The 18,391-nt window shown below is 34.7% G+C and overlaps 1 protein-coding gene across 1 annotated transcript in view; it reads right to left on the bottom strand.

Annotated features, from left to right (window-relative positions):
• The window catches only part of LOC128211649 (DNA polymerase lambda-like), a 78,040-nt gene that overhangs the window by 12,619 nt on the left and 47,030 nt on the right, over window positions 1–18,391 (bottom strand). The window contains exon 6 of the mRNA XM_052916648.1: window positions 9,874–10,042. Coding sequence (XP_052772608.1) covers window positions 9,874–10,042 — 169 coding nt within the window. The remainder of the gene's footprint in view (window positions 1–9,873; window positions 10,043–18,391) is intronic.

The raw sequence follows: 18,391 nt of genomic DNA, 5'->3' as shown, positions 1-18,391 counted from the left end.
TCTATACACATATATTCGCATTTTAATATTGCACAAGTTATCTCTTAATAGTCCTACATTCTTATATTTTGTACAATTATGACGAGTTGCATCACTTCATTTGCTTTTTTCAGCCTAAAGCATCTCTATAACTGCCATCACACAAAAATAATATAGTACATGCACTCATTTGTCAGATATTTTATATGTTGATACTTTTCATCTTTGGAACCACCACTATAAATGCATGCAAATAACAGGGACTGGTGTAACCTGTAAACCTAATATTTAATGATCATAATTAGTAATGCGAAATAATATTCTGTTTTTTTTCAACCACTCGCTCAAAACCAATTTGTCCTGGGGTGTTATCAAGAAAACGCCAGTAATAGCAAACAGGGCAAAATTCTTGCATTGTATCATGTTGTCACAGGTGTCTGATAAGTTGTTACCCTCCCCCCCCCCCCCCCCCATTTACCCCCTCTCCAACAATACAACCCACAGAAAAAAATCACAAAATTTAATACATCGGACATATTCAGATATTATTTAAACATCATAATATTGTAGCGTGCGAAGCCAGCAAGGCCAACAGATCCCTTCAAAGAAAAGAATGCTCAACCCTGAAGGGGTAGACTGGCCTTATATACAGTATATTCTCCATCCACAGAAAGAACGGGTTATGCCAATTTGCATATTAACAAGTACATCAACGTACTATGAACGCATTTCCGCCTTTTGCGGAATGTTACACTATGAATGCACTTCAGCCTACAACGGAACCTTACATTACTTTTCCCTCCAAGAAGACTCGTCCGGAGTCTTGGCCTAGGAAACTCATGGGTAAGGGCAACTCCAATCCGGCAGTTGTCTTCATCCCACCGCTGCCTCCATTTGTAACATGCGAGACCAAAGACGCAACAGATCTATTCAGAGTTACAAATTGAGGCAGTGGTGGAGTTTTTTGCGAATTTTCTACACGGCATTCTGTATCAGTATGTATTCTTAACTGAACTTCACTGTCACAGTCAATTAAAGTCACTGTTTATTCTTCAGGTTGAATAATAAGGTGGGTGCAGCAACTCCTTTAACAACAAATTAGTTGTTCCACAGCAGCCTTAAACACTGTAGGTTCCTGTGTTGAACCGGAACATAGTTCCTCCTCCAGTGTTTTCAACAGTAACATTTACTCTATCACATGCGCTGTACTTTTTCTTCAGCGCTTTGTTCATTTAAATGTTTCTCCATAAGTGCAACTCCGGTTTCCGGAAAGCTTTCATGGAATATCGGGAAAATACTTACATCAATTCATTAGAAATATATGAATGCATCTTAATTTTTACATTTTTCTATCTGTTTTGACCCTGTAACATATATAGATTTAATTATTTTACAGACGTTGTCCAAAGTTGTTTACTTACGCCTAACCAAAAAAAAATGTATCTATTTGGTATGTCACCTCCTGTAGTAGTTATAACTACGAAGAAACCAGTTACTTCCTTAGCAATTATCACTTCTTTAGCAACAACTTTCTTCTTTATCAACCAGCAATCTCCATAACAACAAATGGCTTCCATAGCGATCAATATCTTTATTATCAACCACTTACTCACTATGCAACCAATGTTTTTTTTAGGACTTAATGACTTTCATTGCAAGCGTGTTCTTCCTTAGCAACCAATGACCTTCTTAGCAACAAATGTCTTCCTTAGAAACCACATCTATAGCAACCAATGAGTTACTTTTAAGAAACCAATGACTTCCATGATAACCTTGACTTTCTTAGCGACCACTTTCTTGTTTAGCTACTAGTACCTTCCTTAGCAACCAATGACTTCCTTAGCATTCCAAAGACATTCCTTGGCAACAAATGTCTTCCTTAGAGACTCCTTTCATACATAGCAACCAAAGATTTCATTTAAAAACTTCATGGTTAATGTCAACTTTCAAGGATTTAAGTTCCATCATGTTTTATTCAACAAACTTGACTGTCCATTTAATAAAGGCATGGCCGCATTAAGCACTATTTAGTGCTTTGATGTATGCATTTGTTTTGAGATATGTAAAACTAATGCAGTAAAATAGATAAATTATAATGCTGATTTTTTGGAAATATATTAATATGTGTACTTTGTTTATCATACGTCAGCAATGTAAATTAATTGGTACAAGTCTGATTATACAGCATTATGAAATTTAAAAAAACTATGAAGATTTTATCCAGCCCCCTTAACGAGGCTTGTACCATTTTCTATGTAGCTCGACAGCATTTTCTGTCTAATGCTCACACTAGCCCATTCAACAGTGCTCCCTTGTGATGTGAGCCATTTCTTTCAATGCTTAGAACAGTTGTCAATTTGTCCCTAAATGAAGCCCTAGTCCATCAGTGCTTTCAGCACTTTGATTTGAAAAGTTATCATTGCGCAGTGTTTGTTTAAATGTGATCTGTGATATTTGTTACTATTTAAAGATTTTCAGAAAATTATGTTTGACAGTGATTGACGGTGATTAGGGTCAAACACACATTCAAAGTTCACAGCCTATGGTTGAAGGCCTTCTTGCATTGTTTTCATGTGGAAAATGCACCTTAACATAACTAGGCCAGAGTTTTTTATCTTTAGATTTACGGGAGATTTTTCAAAAAGTTGGGTAAGGAGGAGGAAATAAAAATAAAAATAAAATGCATAAAATGTCCCAAAGGAGAAATAAATAAAAATAAAACGGATTTTTCTCCGATTTTTTTTATTCTTTAAATCTTCTTATATCATGAAGACAAAACACACCTTACTTGTGTCAGCTATTTCATATGCTGAAAAAAGGGTGATAGATCACCATAAAGTTTCAAAAGCATAATTAAAAGATCTTTTTATTGACTGAAAATATTGACCTCAACACTGTGAGTTCAAGCGCTCATTGAAATTAATTGTATATATTTGTTCGAATGCATCTATGCATATGAGGTGCATATATTATCAACCCATGGATTTTATGAAACATGTCAGTGTAATAAAGAAGTTTAAATGGCCAATTCTAACCTTTTGCCCACAATATAAGCATATCCTTTCCATTGTGAAGTAATCAAACATTGAACACAGTTTCAGACACGGTATAATAAGGAGGTCAAATGTGTTTTTCTGTCTTTAACGAAATAGCACCGTGACAATTTACCGTGATGTGGTTTTTATATAGAAAATATAACCAAAAAAAAGTAGAAGCCTCTTCACTTGAAAGTTTGACAGGGCTTACGGATACACAGACAGTCAAAATCTACATTTATGTACTTCAAAGAAAATTCGGGAGAATTAAGATAAATTTTACAAGTGTTATATGTTTCAAAAAAACAGGTCTAAGAACTGATTTTAGAATCAGTCCTGAAAAATATCCTTCTAATTCCAGCTATGCCCGTTGGCAATAAGCAACGGATAAGTTTGACTTCTTGCACTGACTGCCAGATATCTTATGTTCAGATTTTTTCTGATTTATCGGAAACACACACTATGTTATTATTACATCATTTTCAGTATTCTATAACGATTTAAATTCTAAATCATTATTAAACTAATTAACAACTACGAATATCACGATACCTTGTGTTTTTCTCTTCAAATATGTGATCGTGAAGCAGTGTGTTCAATGCTCCCCAGAGTCAAATTCAGACAAAAATATCCATTTTGACTATGATGAACACGATATCATTTTGCAGTTTGTGTTTGTCAGAAGCTATACATTTTTGCGCTGTAATCCAATTCATCCTTGTTAATATACGACGTGCGCCAACGACTTTTAATAGACAATACAACCCACGAATTTCTGTCTCCTTATTTTGACCGGAAGTTTCGCAATCATTCCACGAAACGCGAACAACATACTGAATCTACAAAAAAATCACAATAAACACGCTATAAGTTCACCACGGTTTGATTTAAAAAATGAAACATAAACATCGGAACGTTTTTGTAGTAAAACATTTCTATATAGCTGCAGAAATTGTGAGAAATAAGGGGTATGACAAAAAGTACTTTCACTTTTGACAGGACGTTGTTATGGTAACGGGTACCTGTTCTGTTTCCCCGCGTATTTCCGACTGGTTTACGTGGTTTGTGCAGTAAAAAGACCGATAATGAATGACAATTGGTACACCAGTTGGTTCTGAGATATGGGTTATAGAATACTAATTTTATTTTTTTCTTAACCTTGGAGCAACGTTCGTCGGAATAAATAAAAATAAAACTACGAAAATGAATTTTATTTTTAATTGGGTTTTGCAATATTTAGGTACGGCGCTCCCGTAAATCTAAAGATATAAAAATTTTAACCACCAATAATAATTATCATACAATTATATGTGAAATTGTATTCAGTATTTTATTTATTCAAATTTACAAGTTTAATGAGGGCATTTGAAATTTAGATTAAGGTGAAAATAGCATCTGAAAACATTCTCAGTTACAAAGCATAATTTTCAGGGATCAATCTATGCTTTGATTACGAACCAAGTGACTTGTAGATTACAGGTTGGGTTTGTACAAGTTTAATAAAACTGACTTAGCTGTCAGAAAATTGAAATCAGCTACCTTAATTACCATTAATTAACACATTTTGGGGACACAGGGCAAATTATAATGAAATGAATGGGGAGTGCGATATGCTTATATTGTGGGGTATGGTGAACAAGAGGGCCATGATGGCCCGAAAATGCTCACCTAAAGAAAAGGGCCACAACTCTGTGATAAAGCAATAATAAAATAAAATAAATATAAATATAAAAATGTTGCAATTTAAACATATCTTTACTGATGACGATGCCTTGTTTTATATTTGTAAAGGGTCATGCAATGAAGCTACCTTTATGTTTCATTGAATTTAGCCTGGTAGTTTCAGAGATTTTTTCTAAAGCAAATCAGTAAGTCGGCCATTTTGTTGTTGTTGTTCTTGATCAATCTCAATGCCTTGTTGTATTTTTTGTAGTTTTAGAGGAGATTTTTTAAAGCAAAACAGGAAGTTGGCCATTTTGTTGATGTTGTTGTTGTTGATGATCAATCGTGACCCCTTGTTGTATTTTTTGTAGAGGGTCACCCAAGGAAGCTTCCTGTAAAGTTTCATTAAATTTGGCCAGGTAATTTCAGAGATGTTTTTTAAGCAATTGATGACGGACGGACGGACAGACTGACTGGCGGACGGACGACGAACAAATACCGATCACAATAACTCATCTTGAGTACTTCATGCTCTGGTGAGCTAAATATAGATTAAAAGATCTATCCAGAGGCCAGATGTGTCAGCACCTCTCAGTTTTTAGGCTGTAGGTCTGCAGACTTTAATAACCATATCTGTAAATTTACTGTCCACAGATCAACATCTAAATTACCTAGTTACCAATCTGCTCCAAAAGCTATGAACAGTGTTCTGTATATTAAGAAGCTTGCTAAAATTAGCACTGTAAGGGGTATTCATAATATGTTATGCGGTAAATATAGTTTGAATAAACTGTGCTTTTGTGTAATTTTTCAATTATACTCATAGAAAACGCAATTATTCTAATATCTACAAGTTACAAAAGGAAATATATAAAGCAGAATATGCAAATAGTTTCATAATGAACACATACTTAATCAAAATAAATACATGTATGTATATATGTTTAGAATTTGGCCACAGCCGGGGAACTAGATACATGTACTATCAGTTAAAAACAATCTCGGTCATCTGATTTGGACAGTTTTATTGCTCAGAAATTAACCAGGAGAACTCGTTAAAACCCGGAATAAAACATGGATCGAATTGAAAATGCAATTAAATGCTTATTTGGCGTAAGATATCAAACCAAAATATTTCAAGAACTTATGATATTTTATTTTATCCTATTATCTGTTTTTTGGTGATTGTTACGTTCATTCATAAGTATATTATCTATTTTTAAAATAGCCTAAAATGGCTCTTACTTGACAATTTTTTATGAAGCTTGTAATAGTATGTACGTACTCAAAATAATGTGTTATGTGACAGAGTAGATAATAACAACCTTTAACCATTACCAAATGCATATTATACAATTAAAATCACAGCGCTTAAAGCGTTGACAGTCTTTTGGCCTGCTACGATTTGTGAAATAGTCATGTAATACTGAATGGAACAGAAAGTGTGTGAAGATTTCACAGTTTCTCAGTAATTTCAGCCCAGAGTCTAAAGCATGCTGCATATGCTTATTTAATTACCATATTATACTATGCATAGGACGCATTTTATTACACCAGATTATCGTCTAAAAAATTGCCTGCGTCCTTTCTATGCTTTTAGGATTTGATCAGTTTTTCACAAGTCCATTTCAGGCCGAACACGGCAATGGTTAGTACCGATACTGTGTCCACCAAAGAGAACAACTGACGTAGGTAAAATCGCACAAGTTAACACACACAGAAATATATTGAATGTATACTTTAAAATGATTTATTGAGAAATAAATTGAAAACAAACATGAGTGTTTACTTTTTTACAAAAGGGATGCTACTCACAAAAACTCGATGTGAGTCAGCGCTTTAAATGGATTCAGTTATAACGGCAGCGGAAAATCGGGATATGAGGTAAATATCGATTAAATGTTGTTCACAATTTTAACGTTTCGATATTTTACAAAATATTTTGTTGTATGTTACTGTTTTAAAATAATAATAAAGGAATGTGCATACCGCAAAGTAGCAATATTGTCACTATCAAATCTTTTCAAATGTGCGAAGGTGTAAAAAACACCCGCTGTCTGTCATTAGAAAAACATCAATAGAACAAACTATTGCGATGGTAATACCATATGGCTGTTTGTTCACAATTTACCACGTGTTTTAATACTTAGCTGAGGGTGTTGACATTTTGAGAACATTCACGCATACTATAAGACTTATATCATTGTTGTTTATGATGCACCGTCAGAAGACAACGAAGGCAAATTGAAGAAAAGTGTCATCAGGTTGACAGAATAAAACTGTATTATTGCCTGTGCTACTGTTACTTTTCTTGCGTATCTATTAAATGTATCAATTTACTTGAAATAAACAACGAAGTACATATCAATTTGCTATAAAATTTAATTTCACATGGTTTATATTGACCTTTGCCATTTTCACGATTCCAAAAAATAAATTGTCAAAACAAATATGGCGGATACTAGACTTACTGAAATACGCTAAATTACCGAAATATGACGATAATTACCGAAATACACAAGACAGTTATGGAAATATGCCTAATATTCAATTTTATTGTTTTTACTTTAAAATATGTTATGATTACTTTACCAACTTAAATTTTTCGGCTCCAATTTTGACATTTTTCCGCTGCGTCCTATCTTATATATTAAGGGTTTTTACCCATTTTTTTCACCGAATTTTTTGCCCGCGTCCTATCTATGCTAGTGTCCTATACATAGTATAATACGGTATTTATAAGCCACTGATATAAATTTGTTCATTTTGTCCACAAGTGACATAGGTTGAGGGCAGTATTAAAATACATCACTACGTACAGGGAATATAAATAATATGTGGGTGACTCGATCCACAAAACTTTGGGGCGAGGATCCTGTCAAAAAAAAAATGTGAAAAGAAACATTAACTCAATTAAAAAGTCCAATGCATTTTGTTGGATGCATTTAGTTTAGCGCTCATATCATGGTCGTAAATTAAACAACTCTGACATGTTTGAGGTGTAGAGTAGATTTTACTAAAAATGCCTAAGTTGTGGTGATGTTCATGAAACCAGATAAGGTTTCATATGTGATTGAGTATTACTCCATACCTAATTAGGTAATTACAGTACACTCCACGCGGAACTACCACTTTCCGTTTTCCTCGGCGGATTTTGGTCATCGCGGACACGACATCCAATTGATCATAATCCTCTTTCCTCGGCGTTTTTACTCGTTCACCCACCGAGGCTGATCAGTGGACCGTATAATTACAATCGCCGCGTTACTCGGAGGTAAAAACACCGCGAAACTCGGAGGAAAACCGATAAGAATCTCCCACTGTATAACTGTATCTAATTTTGTTTAATTTATTTGATATTTTTTGCAACACCCGTAATTATTTATAAAAATAATTTATTTCGCGTACCTAATTTTCGGACATCCAAAGGACATCAATTGTAACTTTCACACTTACCAAGTTTCAAAGACGAAGATTATCTATCTATCTACCTAACCGTATACACCATTGTTGACAAGTTAATTAGTAAATACCCATCCTAAACGATATATTGCATGTAGAAAGAGGAAGTGTGAAAAAAATATTGTAGGATTAAATAAACAACAAGGGCAATCAAGGGATTAAGAAAACAAAGACATGACATTTTTGTAAAACGATCTGCCAATAAACTTTAAAACTTGTACCACACTTATACCTGTAAGAAGCGATTGTGTACAGTTATACTTATTGAATCCTCAATAAAAGTCAACACATTCAATGATATAGGTAACTAATTAATGTGATGAATTAAAGTTGGAAATGCAATACTTAAGTTACATTCGAAAACACCACTCAGACACATTAATCCTGCATAACAATATACATGCTCTCCATGAGATCCTCGTGGGTAAAACTGTGAGTTATGTGACGTCACACAGTGTGACTGTTTGATCTGAAGCCGATAGAATGTGTTATTCATTTCAATGCATGTATAAAATGGTGTTTAATGGGATTTTAATTAACTTGATGAAGGATTTACACTTATATGCGTAATAAATAAGTTTAGAACCATTGATAACTACGGATAAATTAATAAGTGTTAATAAGTGGTAAAATGCAAATTAAGAAATAATGACCGAAAATTTTTACACTTACAAAGTTCTCAACACCTTAATATAGTAAGAGAAAGATGACAATAACAAACACAAACGCACGCTATGGTATATCTTTTAATTACATAATGTGAAAAACAACAGTTGTTTGACGATGCTGATGAAAATTTACAATGATTGTTTTTAAAAAAGAAACTGACTGTACTTTGAAAAATTAATTATCTAATTATTTAATACTGTTTTAACAGAGGCAATGTACTGTAGTAGCTATGCACAAAACGCGGAGTTCCGCGCTTAGGTCAATAAATTGATACGATCACCGGCGCTACCGGCAATAAAACCCTCCATAGAAAACGATTGACTCGGTGCAACTTGGCGAAATTTAGCGAGGAAAAAGGTTGCGTACTCGGCAGAAATCCGCGATAAATTAAAAAACGCCTCCGAGTCACCGATGAAAGTGGTAGTTCCGCGTGGAGTGTACTGTATTTGGGTTTTTCCACATATTTAGTGAGTATTTTAAGTGACTACATGGTTTTGATTTAATTGAATATCAGCATAAACATCTAATAGTATTTGCGAATTCATGAGCAAGATACTACTTTAGATGTATGTTTATGTATGTTAATTTGTTTTAAAATAACATAACTATACTCACAAAACGTAGCAGGACAAAAGCCTTTCCATGCTTTAAGCGCTTTGATTAAACTATGTTTCTAGAGGCATTAACAAAAAAGTTATTGAAGGTATAAGCTGAAAGATTGCTTGTTTTCAAAGTAAAAATAGGAAATTGTCTGACTTGAAACTGTGTTTTTTAGTCAAAATATACCATTCTTGGGCCTATTTCAGATAAGTTTGTGTATGTATATCTTTACCACGCCTTATAAACATAGCATAATGGTACACTATGGCCATCTTTTATGTTTAAACACCTTAAATGTTTACCATCAGAAGTTTTTTGCAGTTTTTCTGTGAAATGCTATCAACATGACATCATATTTTCAAGAAGACAGATCATACCTGTTACATAATTATATTTACAGGCTTCAGTTGTATTGCTTTTCTTATTTGGCATGTTTTTACAATTTCTTTAACAGAGTTTCACAAACCTAGCTCTTTCAATTTAGCCAGCAGTTTCCCAAACAGCCCCTTGTGGGATTTTCCATCCGGGTGTGTCACAAGGACATCGACGTCACCACAAGTGGCTTTCCCGCGCCGGAACGAGCCGCATGCTTGTGCAATGACACCTTCCTGAAGGCTTTTGGCAGCTTCACACACCTATAGGGAAAAGTAAAGACTCAATCATCAAAATTCTGGTCTGACTGACGTAACAATGGGTGTTGGAGTGTCGGGGCATCAACCCCAGACAACTCGCTAATATGATGGCCAGGTTGTGATAATCTAAGAAACTAAAGCCCTGTGCAATGACTCTTTCGTCAGGTTCTCGAAGACTAAGCCCATCTCCAAGCAAACAATAAGGCTGTAGTTTATGTCAGGCAGTATTGAAAAATTGTATGCATGCTGAATGACCTATACGTATAAAATTCAGTGGCCGTGCACATGTATGCAAAATATGCAGAATGGCCCATGACCCTAACCTTTAGGGCCCACACATGTTGGAGAACCATACTGAATAACCCTTGCTTCTATCCTTCAGTGGCTGCGCACATGAAGGCAAATTTCCCCTGCCCCTTACCTCAGCACTGCGCATATGCAGGAGAATCATGCTAAATGACCCCTGCCCCTAACTTCAGCGCCCTGCACATGTATGCCTTAGTTTATTCAATTACCACCTAGAGCCATGATAACAAACAGTCTCTAGACTCAGACTTATTATATTTTAAAAACAAATATTGTTTCCATTCATTTGAGAAAATAAAGATAAGTAATTGAGCAATTTAAAATAGTTTTATAACAAGCGCTCAAAAGGCCTCGTTGGACGGAAAGCCATTAGTATTTAGGCCGATATGGACAGATAGCCTTGAGTACAGTGTGTTACATATTTTCTTGTTGATCTATCCTACCCTCCCATGAAGTCTGAAACATTCTAAAGTGTAATTTAGTATGTACATTGAACTGATAAGTCACTGCAAGATGGAGTGAATGACAACTTGTCTCTGGGCCTAACCTTTTATCAGTTATTGATTGGGAACAGATTTTCAGCTAAAGATCTCCACAACCTTGACCTTTAGTTTAAACATATTTATTTCATCAAAAGTACAAGTGACAACATAAATTTAATACAAACACATTAGAAGCTTACTGTAATAAAGATCATCTTCTTCAATATAAAAAGTTATTTTATATAAAAAAGTTATAATGTTTATTATCAGGTTGTCTTAAGAATTTCCATACAAAAAACAATGTTTCTTTTGTACAGTTGAAGTCAATACCTCAAAAACATAAAAAAATTATGGAGGGAAGTAAAAAAAAAAAAAAGTATATAATGTAGCTAGAGCATCCACAGTCTGCCATATCGTGCCACCTTATTAAGAACAGTATCAATTTCACCTTACGGAAAAAGGAATACAACAATGGACAATAACTAAAACAAGAGGGCCATAATGGCCCTTAATCGCTCACCTGAGTAAAAGAGTTTAACCTTTGTAATCATTATAGCTTGATATTTGTTCTCAAAGAATATTGAAAAACATATTGGTCAAACATTGACTGCACACTGACAGCACTTGGTACAGATACCTGCACATTGACAGGACTTTTTTCAGTTGCCTGCACACTAACAAGACTTTGTTCAAGTGCCTGCACACACACAGGACATCGTTCAATTAACTGCAAACTGACAAAATTTAGTTCAATTGCCTGCACACACACAGGACTTTGTTCAATTGCCTGCACACTGACAAAACTATGTTAATTTGCTTGCACACTGAAAGAACTTTTAGTATAGATACACAAACAACAAACAGTGCAACATCCAATATCAAAGCGCGAGGCGCTGAAAGACTATCTGCGGGCAAATATGTGAGAGTTGCAAATTTTATTTGAACTATGGGAATGGTTGATGGGCACATAAATAAAAGTGAAAAATGTGCTGAGAGCGCTTGTGCCCACACTTGGCAAGGAAACAAACATATCTATATCTTTATGACGTTTTGTGTCATTTTGTTTTTGTAAATGTCACTTCAATCGTCGTAATCCCCCATCCCCATCTAATTAGTGTTTCAATGCATCATACATGCCATATCCCCCAGAATTTCGACCCATCCCCCGGTCTCCCGGAGGGGGATGAAAATCCCCCGGAATATAAAAAAAAAGTGTGTTTAAAATAACGCAAATTTATCACAGGGTTTAATTATATATGCCTGTTTACTGTTATAATGCACTTCCTGTCCTGAAGCTTAATTGGATTATCAGCTGATGGTGTGTTTTAACAACACCTATTGGGTGACACTTAATAAATCAGCAGGGCACATTTCATGCATTGTTTTGATTGAAACTGACAGAATTTGGGTAAGAAATGTCAATTAGACTGGTCAGATAAAAGGTCAATTTTCATTGGTTAAAACTATAATTTTGTCCAATCAGAGAGGATGTAACAAATTAAAGTGTTCTTCAAAACATGTGTCTTTGTCATCAAAAGGATGTATCGGAAAATAACAGAACTTCCAGAAGAGAAACTGAAAGTAGACAATTCGGATGAAATGACTTTTATTTATTTATTATGGTGGTGATGTTTTTATTTTTTGATGAATGCCAAAAGAAGTTATGTTTAAGAACTTAAACAATAAATTATGCATTTGCTTTTTAGACGGTGCCACTCAGGGCCCGTCCTAAGTAGGCACATCAGCCGAGCAAACTACAAGCCAAAGAACGCCAGTGCGCTCAGTAAATAGTTCTCATCATTGTTTTGAATACACAGCTGATTTAAAGTGGCTGTTACATAGTTTTTTTCTAAAATGTCTGGGCGAATAGTGAGAGAAGTGGGTTATGTATAATTTTTTGAGAATTGGTACTGAAATCAAATTTTTATATTGATAAATCATTTCGCCAATATTGACTACTACATGGAAATAGTTCCACTACATTACTACAAAAATGCATTCGGAACTCCTCGGCCATTTTAATGTATCGATAAAAATAAATCCGTAAATGTTTCGAACTGAATACTGAAGTACATTGTTGCTAAACATAATTAATTCAATACTTTGAACTATCGAAATATTTTAAAATATATATCATACTGTAGACTCTTTAAGTAGAATCATCAAAATATGATGTGTTAATGGCATGACCCAAAATGACCCGGTTTATCCAAGATGGCGGATGAATCAACACATGTCCGTGGAATTTCCGATGTCAAATCGGATTTAAGGCATCACACTCGAGTTTTACAATGGATTGTTAATGCTAAAAAGGAGAATTAAAAATAATTAATTGAATAACATCATCACCTTGTGGTCAAATTGGCTGAATTTAACGCAATACAATTAATGACTGATATACATCTGGTGAAAGGTCACCCACGACTAAAAATAAGTTGCAGTAAAACACGGAAATACAAACTTAGTGAAAATCCAAAAAACAAAGACGTCGTTTTGCTTCGTGCCAATAATTGTTGCAAATACTGATGTGAAAAATAATGATAATATAAATAACTCGAAACAACTTGCATCTGCGTCACAGTTGTCATCTTTCTGCATAAAACATACATTACAGTACAGTAGGTACTTCAGATTTTCTTTAAAATTGTGATATTAATGCACCAGTCAATTGTAACCACGGCCAACCCAGGTCCGGGGAATAGCGGGTGAAATGGGTCGTGTTTATGCTTGTCAGGTGGCTCCACGTTGCCTAGTCCAACTACACATTGCCGGGTGAATGCGGTGGTTTTGTCTGTTTTAAATACAGCGGGTAATTGGCCTTGCCTAGAGTCCCCGGGGTGCAGGGACTTTGGTGGGGATTTTACCAACTGTTCGTCTCCGCATGGCATGGAATCTTGCCGGTGTTGGCTGTACTGAAAGTCCAAGTCCCCGCTATTCCCAAGATCTGGGGGTGGGGGGGTGGGCATGGTAAAGTAAACCTGGGAGGAAAAGTGCGCCCAGTGTGGGGCTTGAACCCACGACCGCCGGAACACTAGCACGGCGCTCTAACCAACTGAGCTAACCGGGCGGCTGGTTCTTACCCACACACACTACACTCCTCCCCCCATTAACCTTTTTTGCCGACGGAGGCACTACTGCCGTTTACTTTAGTGGTTACAATTGACTGACCAGTGCATAATTTGGTTCCCTTTATGCCATGTTGATCTGATTCCTACCATAGTAAAATATTTTCTTCAACTGTAACAACACTTCAATATTAAACATTGCATTGCAAAATAGGAACACGAAAGTTTCACATAATTTATCTTGAGCCAATATCATTGTTTAATCACACAAGTGTGTATAATTACACAAGTGTTTCATTAAACACTTAAATTCCGATCAGCTTCTGTCAACATAGCATTGCCATTTTGGACCTATCTAGCTGATGCGCGTCATCTTGAAGCTCAATATACATCAAGTCGAAAATTATAGATGTGTTCACTATGTGACGTGCCATATCAAAAATGGTAAAAAATCATTCAATGTACAATTATTTGAACAAAATAAACTTAGTGCTTGAAATGTCATTCTTAGCTAGGAGAAAAAGTTGGATGTGGACATGAAGACTCGCCAAAACAAAACTTGTCCAAGACTCTGAAGTTGCTGTTTATTTGGACTAGTCAAGTATTAAACTTTTCAACAAGATAAAGTTACTATAAATGATCCTGGCATTAGGACATGGAGCTAGCCTGTCTGTATTATCTGGATGGTGCTAAGCCCCTGGTGAGCCTTAAATGCCTTGATTTGAAATCTGCCACTTATTATTCTCTATCATTATCTACACATGTTTTAGGTAAGTGTAAAATACAGTATCTTCTTGTATGTTAAAATTAACAATGGTAAAAGATAATGCATAACTTAATTGTGCATGCTGGGGATATCGATATTGTATACATGCATATAGCTTTACGGATATTTACAGTGTTTAAATAGCTCAAAAGGGTCTTACTCAATGAAAAAAAAAATCAAAATACTAGAATGTAAGCAGGATTTTGACATTTTTTGGCAATTAATTAAATTCAAGGGTGTAGCCAGGCTGTACTAAATGTGAGAGGCTATGGGATGGGGAATCCCTGTAACCGTAGGAGGTTAGGGGGGGGGGGGCTGCTCCCCACAGAATTTTTTTTAAGTGATTTTTAAGGCTGTGTTAGCTATCTAGCACAGAGAAACAATGCTTTCTATAGCTGATCTACCCTTTAAGGTTTTATTCTGATGTCAAAACATAACCCTCGACTTTGATGCCATGTTTGACCATTTTTTTTCATTTGTTAAAGCGACAGTCCGCAAAAGTAACCGTATTTCAAAAGTTTTTAATAAGTTCCACATTGTTTCAGACCGACTGAACCGCAATTATTTTTTAAAAAATCGCTTTAATAACTTAGATTTAACAAATTGAAAATTGCCGAAAGTTGCTATTTTTAGACGGCAAAAGAGAAAGTAGGTCTACGGTTTTTCCGACTACTCGTGGGGGCGATACTATTTCCCGGTCCCGGTCTCCTCCGGTCTCTGTTTTATAGTAGCTATCGGGCGTGATCAAAAAGGTGTTAATGACCGCGGGGGGTATTAGGATTACAAAAGATTACAGTTGATTAAAACATTAGATATTTGATGATAATTATGTCACTATTTATTTCAAATTTTATATCAATAAAACATAAAATAAATTTAGGCAAAGATAAAAACATGAAATATGCACATGTACTGAAATTAATGTCATGAATAACAAACACATTGAGTGTGTGTTTTTTTCATATTAAATTCAGTTATAAGTATACTATTGATAATAGTAATACCAAAAATAACAATGCTTGACTACATGTAAATCAGATATGAGTCGGATATGCAAACATGGAATTTTTCAATTGTAATCATTTATGCTTAAAAAAATTTATGTCGGGGGGGGGGGGGGGGGGGGGTAAACATAAAAGGAAGAAACAATAACATAACATAACATAATTTAAAAGGTGCAATTCTAAGTTACTTCATACTTTAGCCGTCCTCAATCTTTTATGCAAAAAACATGAGCATTTGTACTGCATCGCATCTTTCTCTACACCTTTAACACGAATTGCATAAATAGTGTATACCTATAACAAATTGCATAAATTAAGACATAATGTTTATATATTTTATACCATTTTGTTACATATAAAAACAAATAAGATTGTCAAAATCGTGTTATAAACATCAGCAACACAATCCGTTGCCTGGGGCCATAAGTTATGAACCGGGAATTATGAGACCGGATGAGACCGGATTTTACGAGGAGAGACCGGGAAATAGTATCGCCCTGCGCATGCGCAAGAACTTTGGAATCCCACTGTTTTTTCTATTTATATAACCGTTAACTCTCGGGGGCCGATAGTTAAGAAGAGATATTGAAAATGACACGAAAAACTCATTTCTAGGTCGATTTGAACCAAATTTTTTTTGGATTCGTCAGTCAGGAATGCTTATCAACACATAGATGAATTTTTTTTTTTTTCATGGCTAATTTGCCCGATTTGCGGACTGTCGCTTTAAATTGATGTTACGCATGTGCGTAAGTGTGTAACACTGGCTACGCCCCTGAAATTGTTCTGTTGCAATTTTGGGCAAATCATTCTCATTGGTATGCCTATCAAGCATCAAACATGTATGTCTAAAAAAGATCAATAAAAACAAGCCATATTACTGAAATGTTCAAGGCCAACAGATCCCTTCAGAGAAAATCATGCATAACCCTTTTATCTACATATATTCTCCCTCCAAACAGAGACCTGGTATGTTAATTTGCATATTTAATCCAGGACATCAACATACTATGAATGCACTTCCCCCTTTGGCAGAATGTTACATTACCCTTATTCGTTATTTCAATTTATTTCTGAAGACAGCATGAACTTTTATAGAAAAGGAGTGTCAGTAATTTAGTATGACAGTCTGTGATTTTTTTTTCAATCAGAAGGAAATTTTGCAATTTTAACATGGCCATGTTTTGACATGCTTGCACAGTGTGTGAATTGTGATCAAAATTGTGCTTGATTAATTTTGTGCTAATGCGTATATCATGGACTTGACATATTTCTTAGTTACCACATGGCTTGTTCCAAAGGGTAAAGCATTTGGAAATGTCAGTTCAAACCTGATAAATATGAAATTCTTTTCCTTAATTCAATTTTGATATTTTCAAAACACCCTCTTTTTTAAAAACTTGTTTTAATAGATGTTTATGGATAAGAAGACTCTTAATTTGAACATCAACTTGTTTAGACTAAGAAATAATGAGCCCTTAAAGCTGCACTCCCACAGATTGACTATTTTAACAGCTTCTTTTATTTTTTTGTTTTGGAAAGAGCATATTATTGCGTAAATATATATGTGCAAACCAATAATAAGATATCTGATAAAATATCAGATCTTAGATTTTCATATTTATGTTCAAAAATTGATGCTTAATGGCTTAAACTGATACTAACGGTTAAAGAAAAAATGCATAAAACATCAATTTTTGAACTTAAGGATAAGAATCTATGATCTGATTGTTTGTCAGCAGTCTTATATTACTGGTTTCCATGGATTTTCGCAAAAAAATGGCTTGTTCGGAAACAAAAAATAAAGAAGTTGTCAATACTTTCAATCTGTGTGAGTGCAGCTTTAACAACAAAAATAAAACAAACCTACAATTAAGCAAATGAAATTTCAGATAGGTATAAATGAAGTGCTATCCTTAATCATTAACAATTTCATTCTTCAAGTTGGGTTTTACCTCAGCCTACTGTCACTCACCTGATGCACAATCCCTGCATAAGATTTTACGTCGACAATGAATTAGACAATGAGGTTGTTTTCTAAGTCAATTAAATGACCTAAAGTAACTAGCTTAATGATTAAGAAGGGCTCATTATCATCAATCACTCCACCCATTCTGAATAATGTTTATTCATAAAGATTTTATTTTTTTTCGTGTTTTTTATTTACTTGTATACTTTATATCCAGTTAAATACAGCCATCACACATTTTTTCTCTCCTAAATACACATGGGGATATCAATATAACATTGGTCTATTTCTATTGGTCAAAAAAATGTCACGACTCCCAATATTTATGAAACACCGCTGTTGGTCAAGGACAGGTCACGCGGTGACACCACATTTTTCCATTTTCCAAATTTAAATTACAACAAAATGACATCTTTATTCGGATTTGATGAATATTTAAACGAATAAATAAAACATTTAAACAGGAGAACAGGTTGTCAACGTTATACTTACATTACGAGGTTAGTAGGTGACATAGTATTGGAAATATGGGGGGCAAGAATCCATATTTAGGTTCGAGCTTCATTCCACCGCAATATGGTTTCCTTTACATTGAATATCCCATATCTCGGGTTACCTACTGACCATGGAACTGATAGTATCCTTCCACATGTTTTTATACAAGTTCATAGACAAGAATGTTTTTTTCAAATGACAATTTGTCATTTTGTATTCATTGTGATGAAAAAAATGTAAAATTAAATTTCCAACCAATTCATAA

Source organism: Mya arenaria, chromosome 12 (assembly GCF_026914265.1).
Source record: "Mya arenaria isolate MELC-2E11 chromosome 12, ASM2691426v1".
Lineage (NCBI taxonomy): Eukaryota > Metazoa > Mollusca > Bivalvia > Myida > Myidae > Mya > Mya arenaria.
The sequence above is the reverse complement of the archived record's forward strand: the minus strand, read 5'-3'. Positions and strand labels throughout refer to the sequence as shown.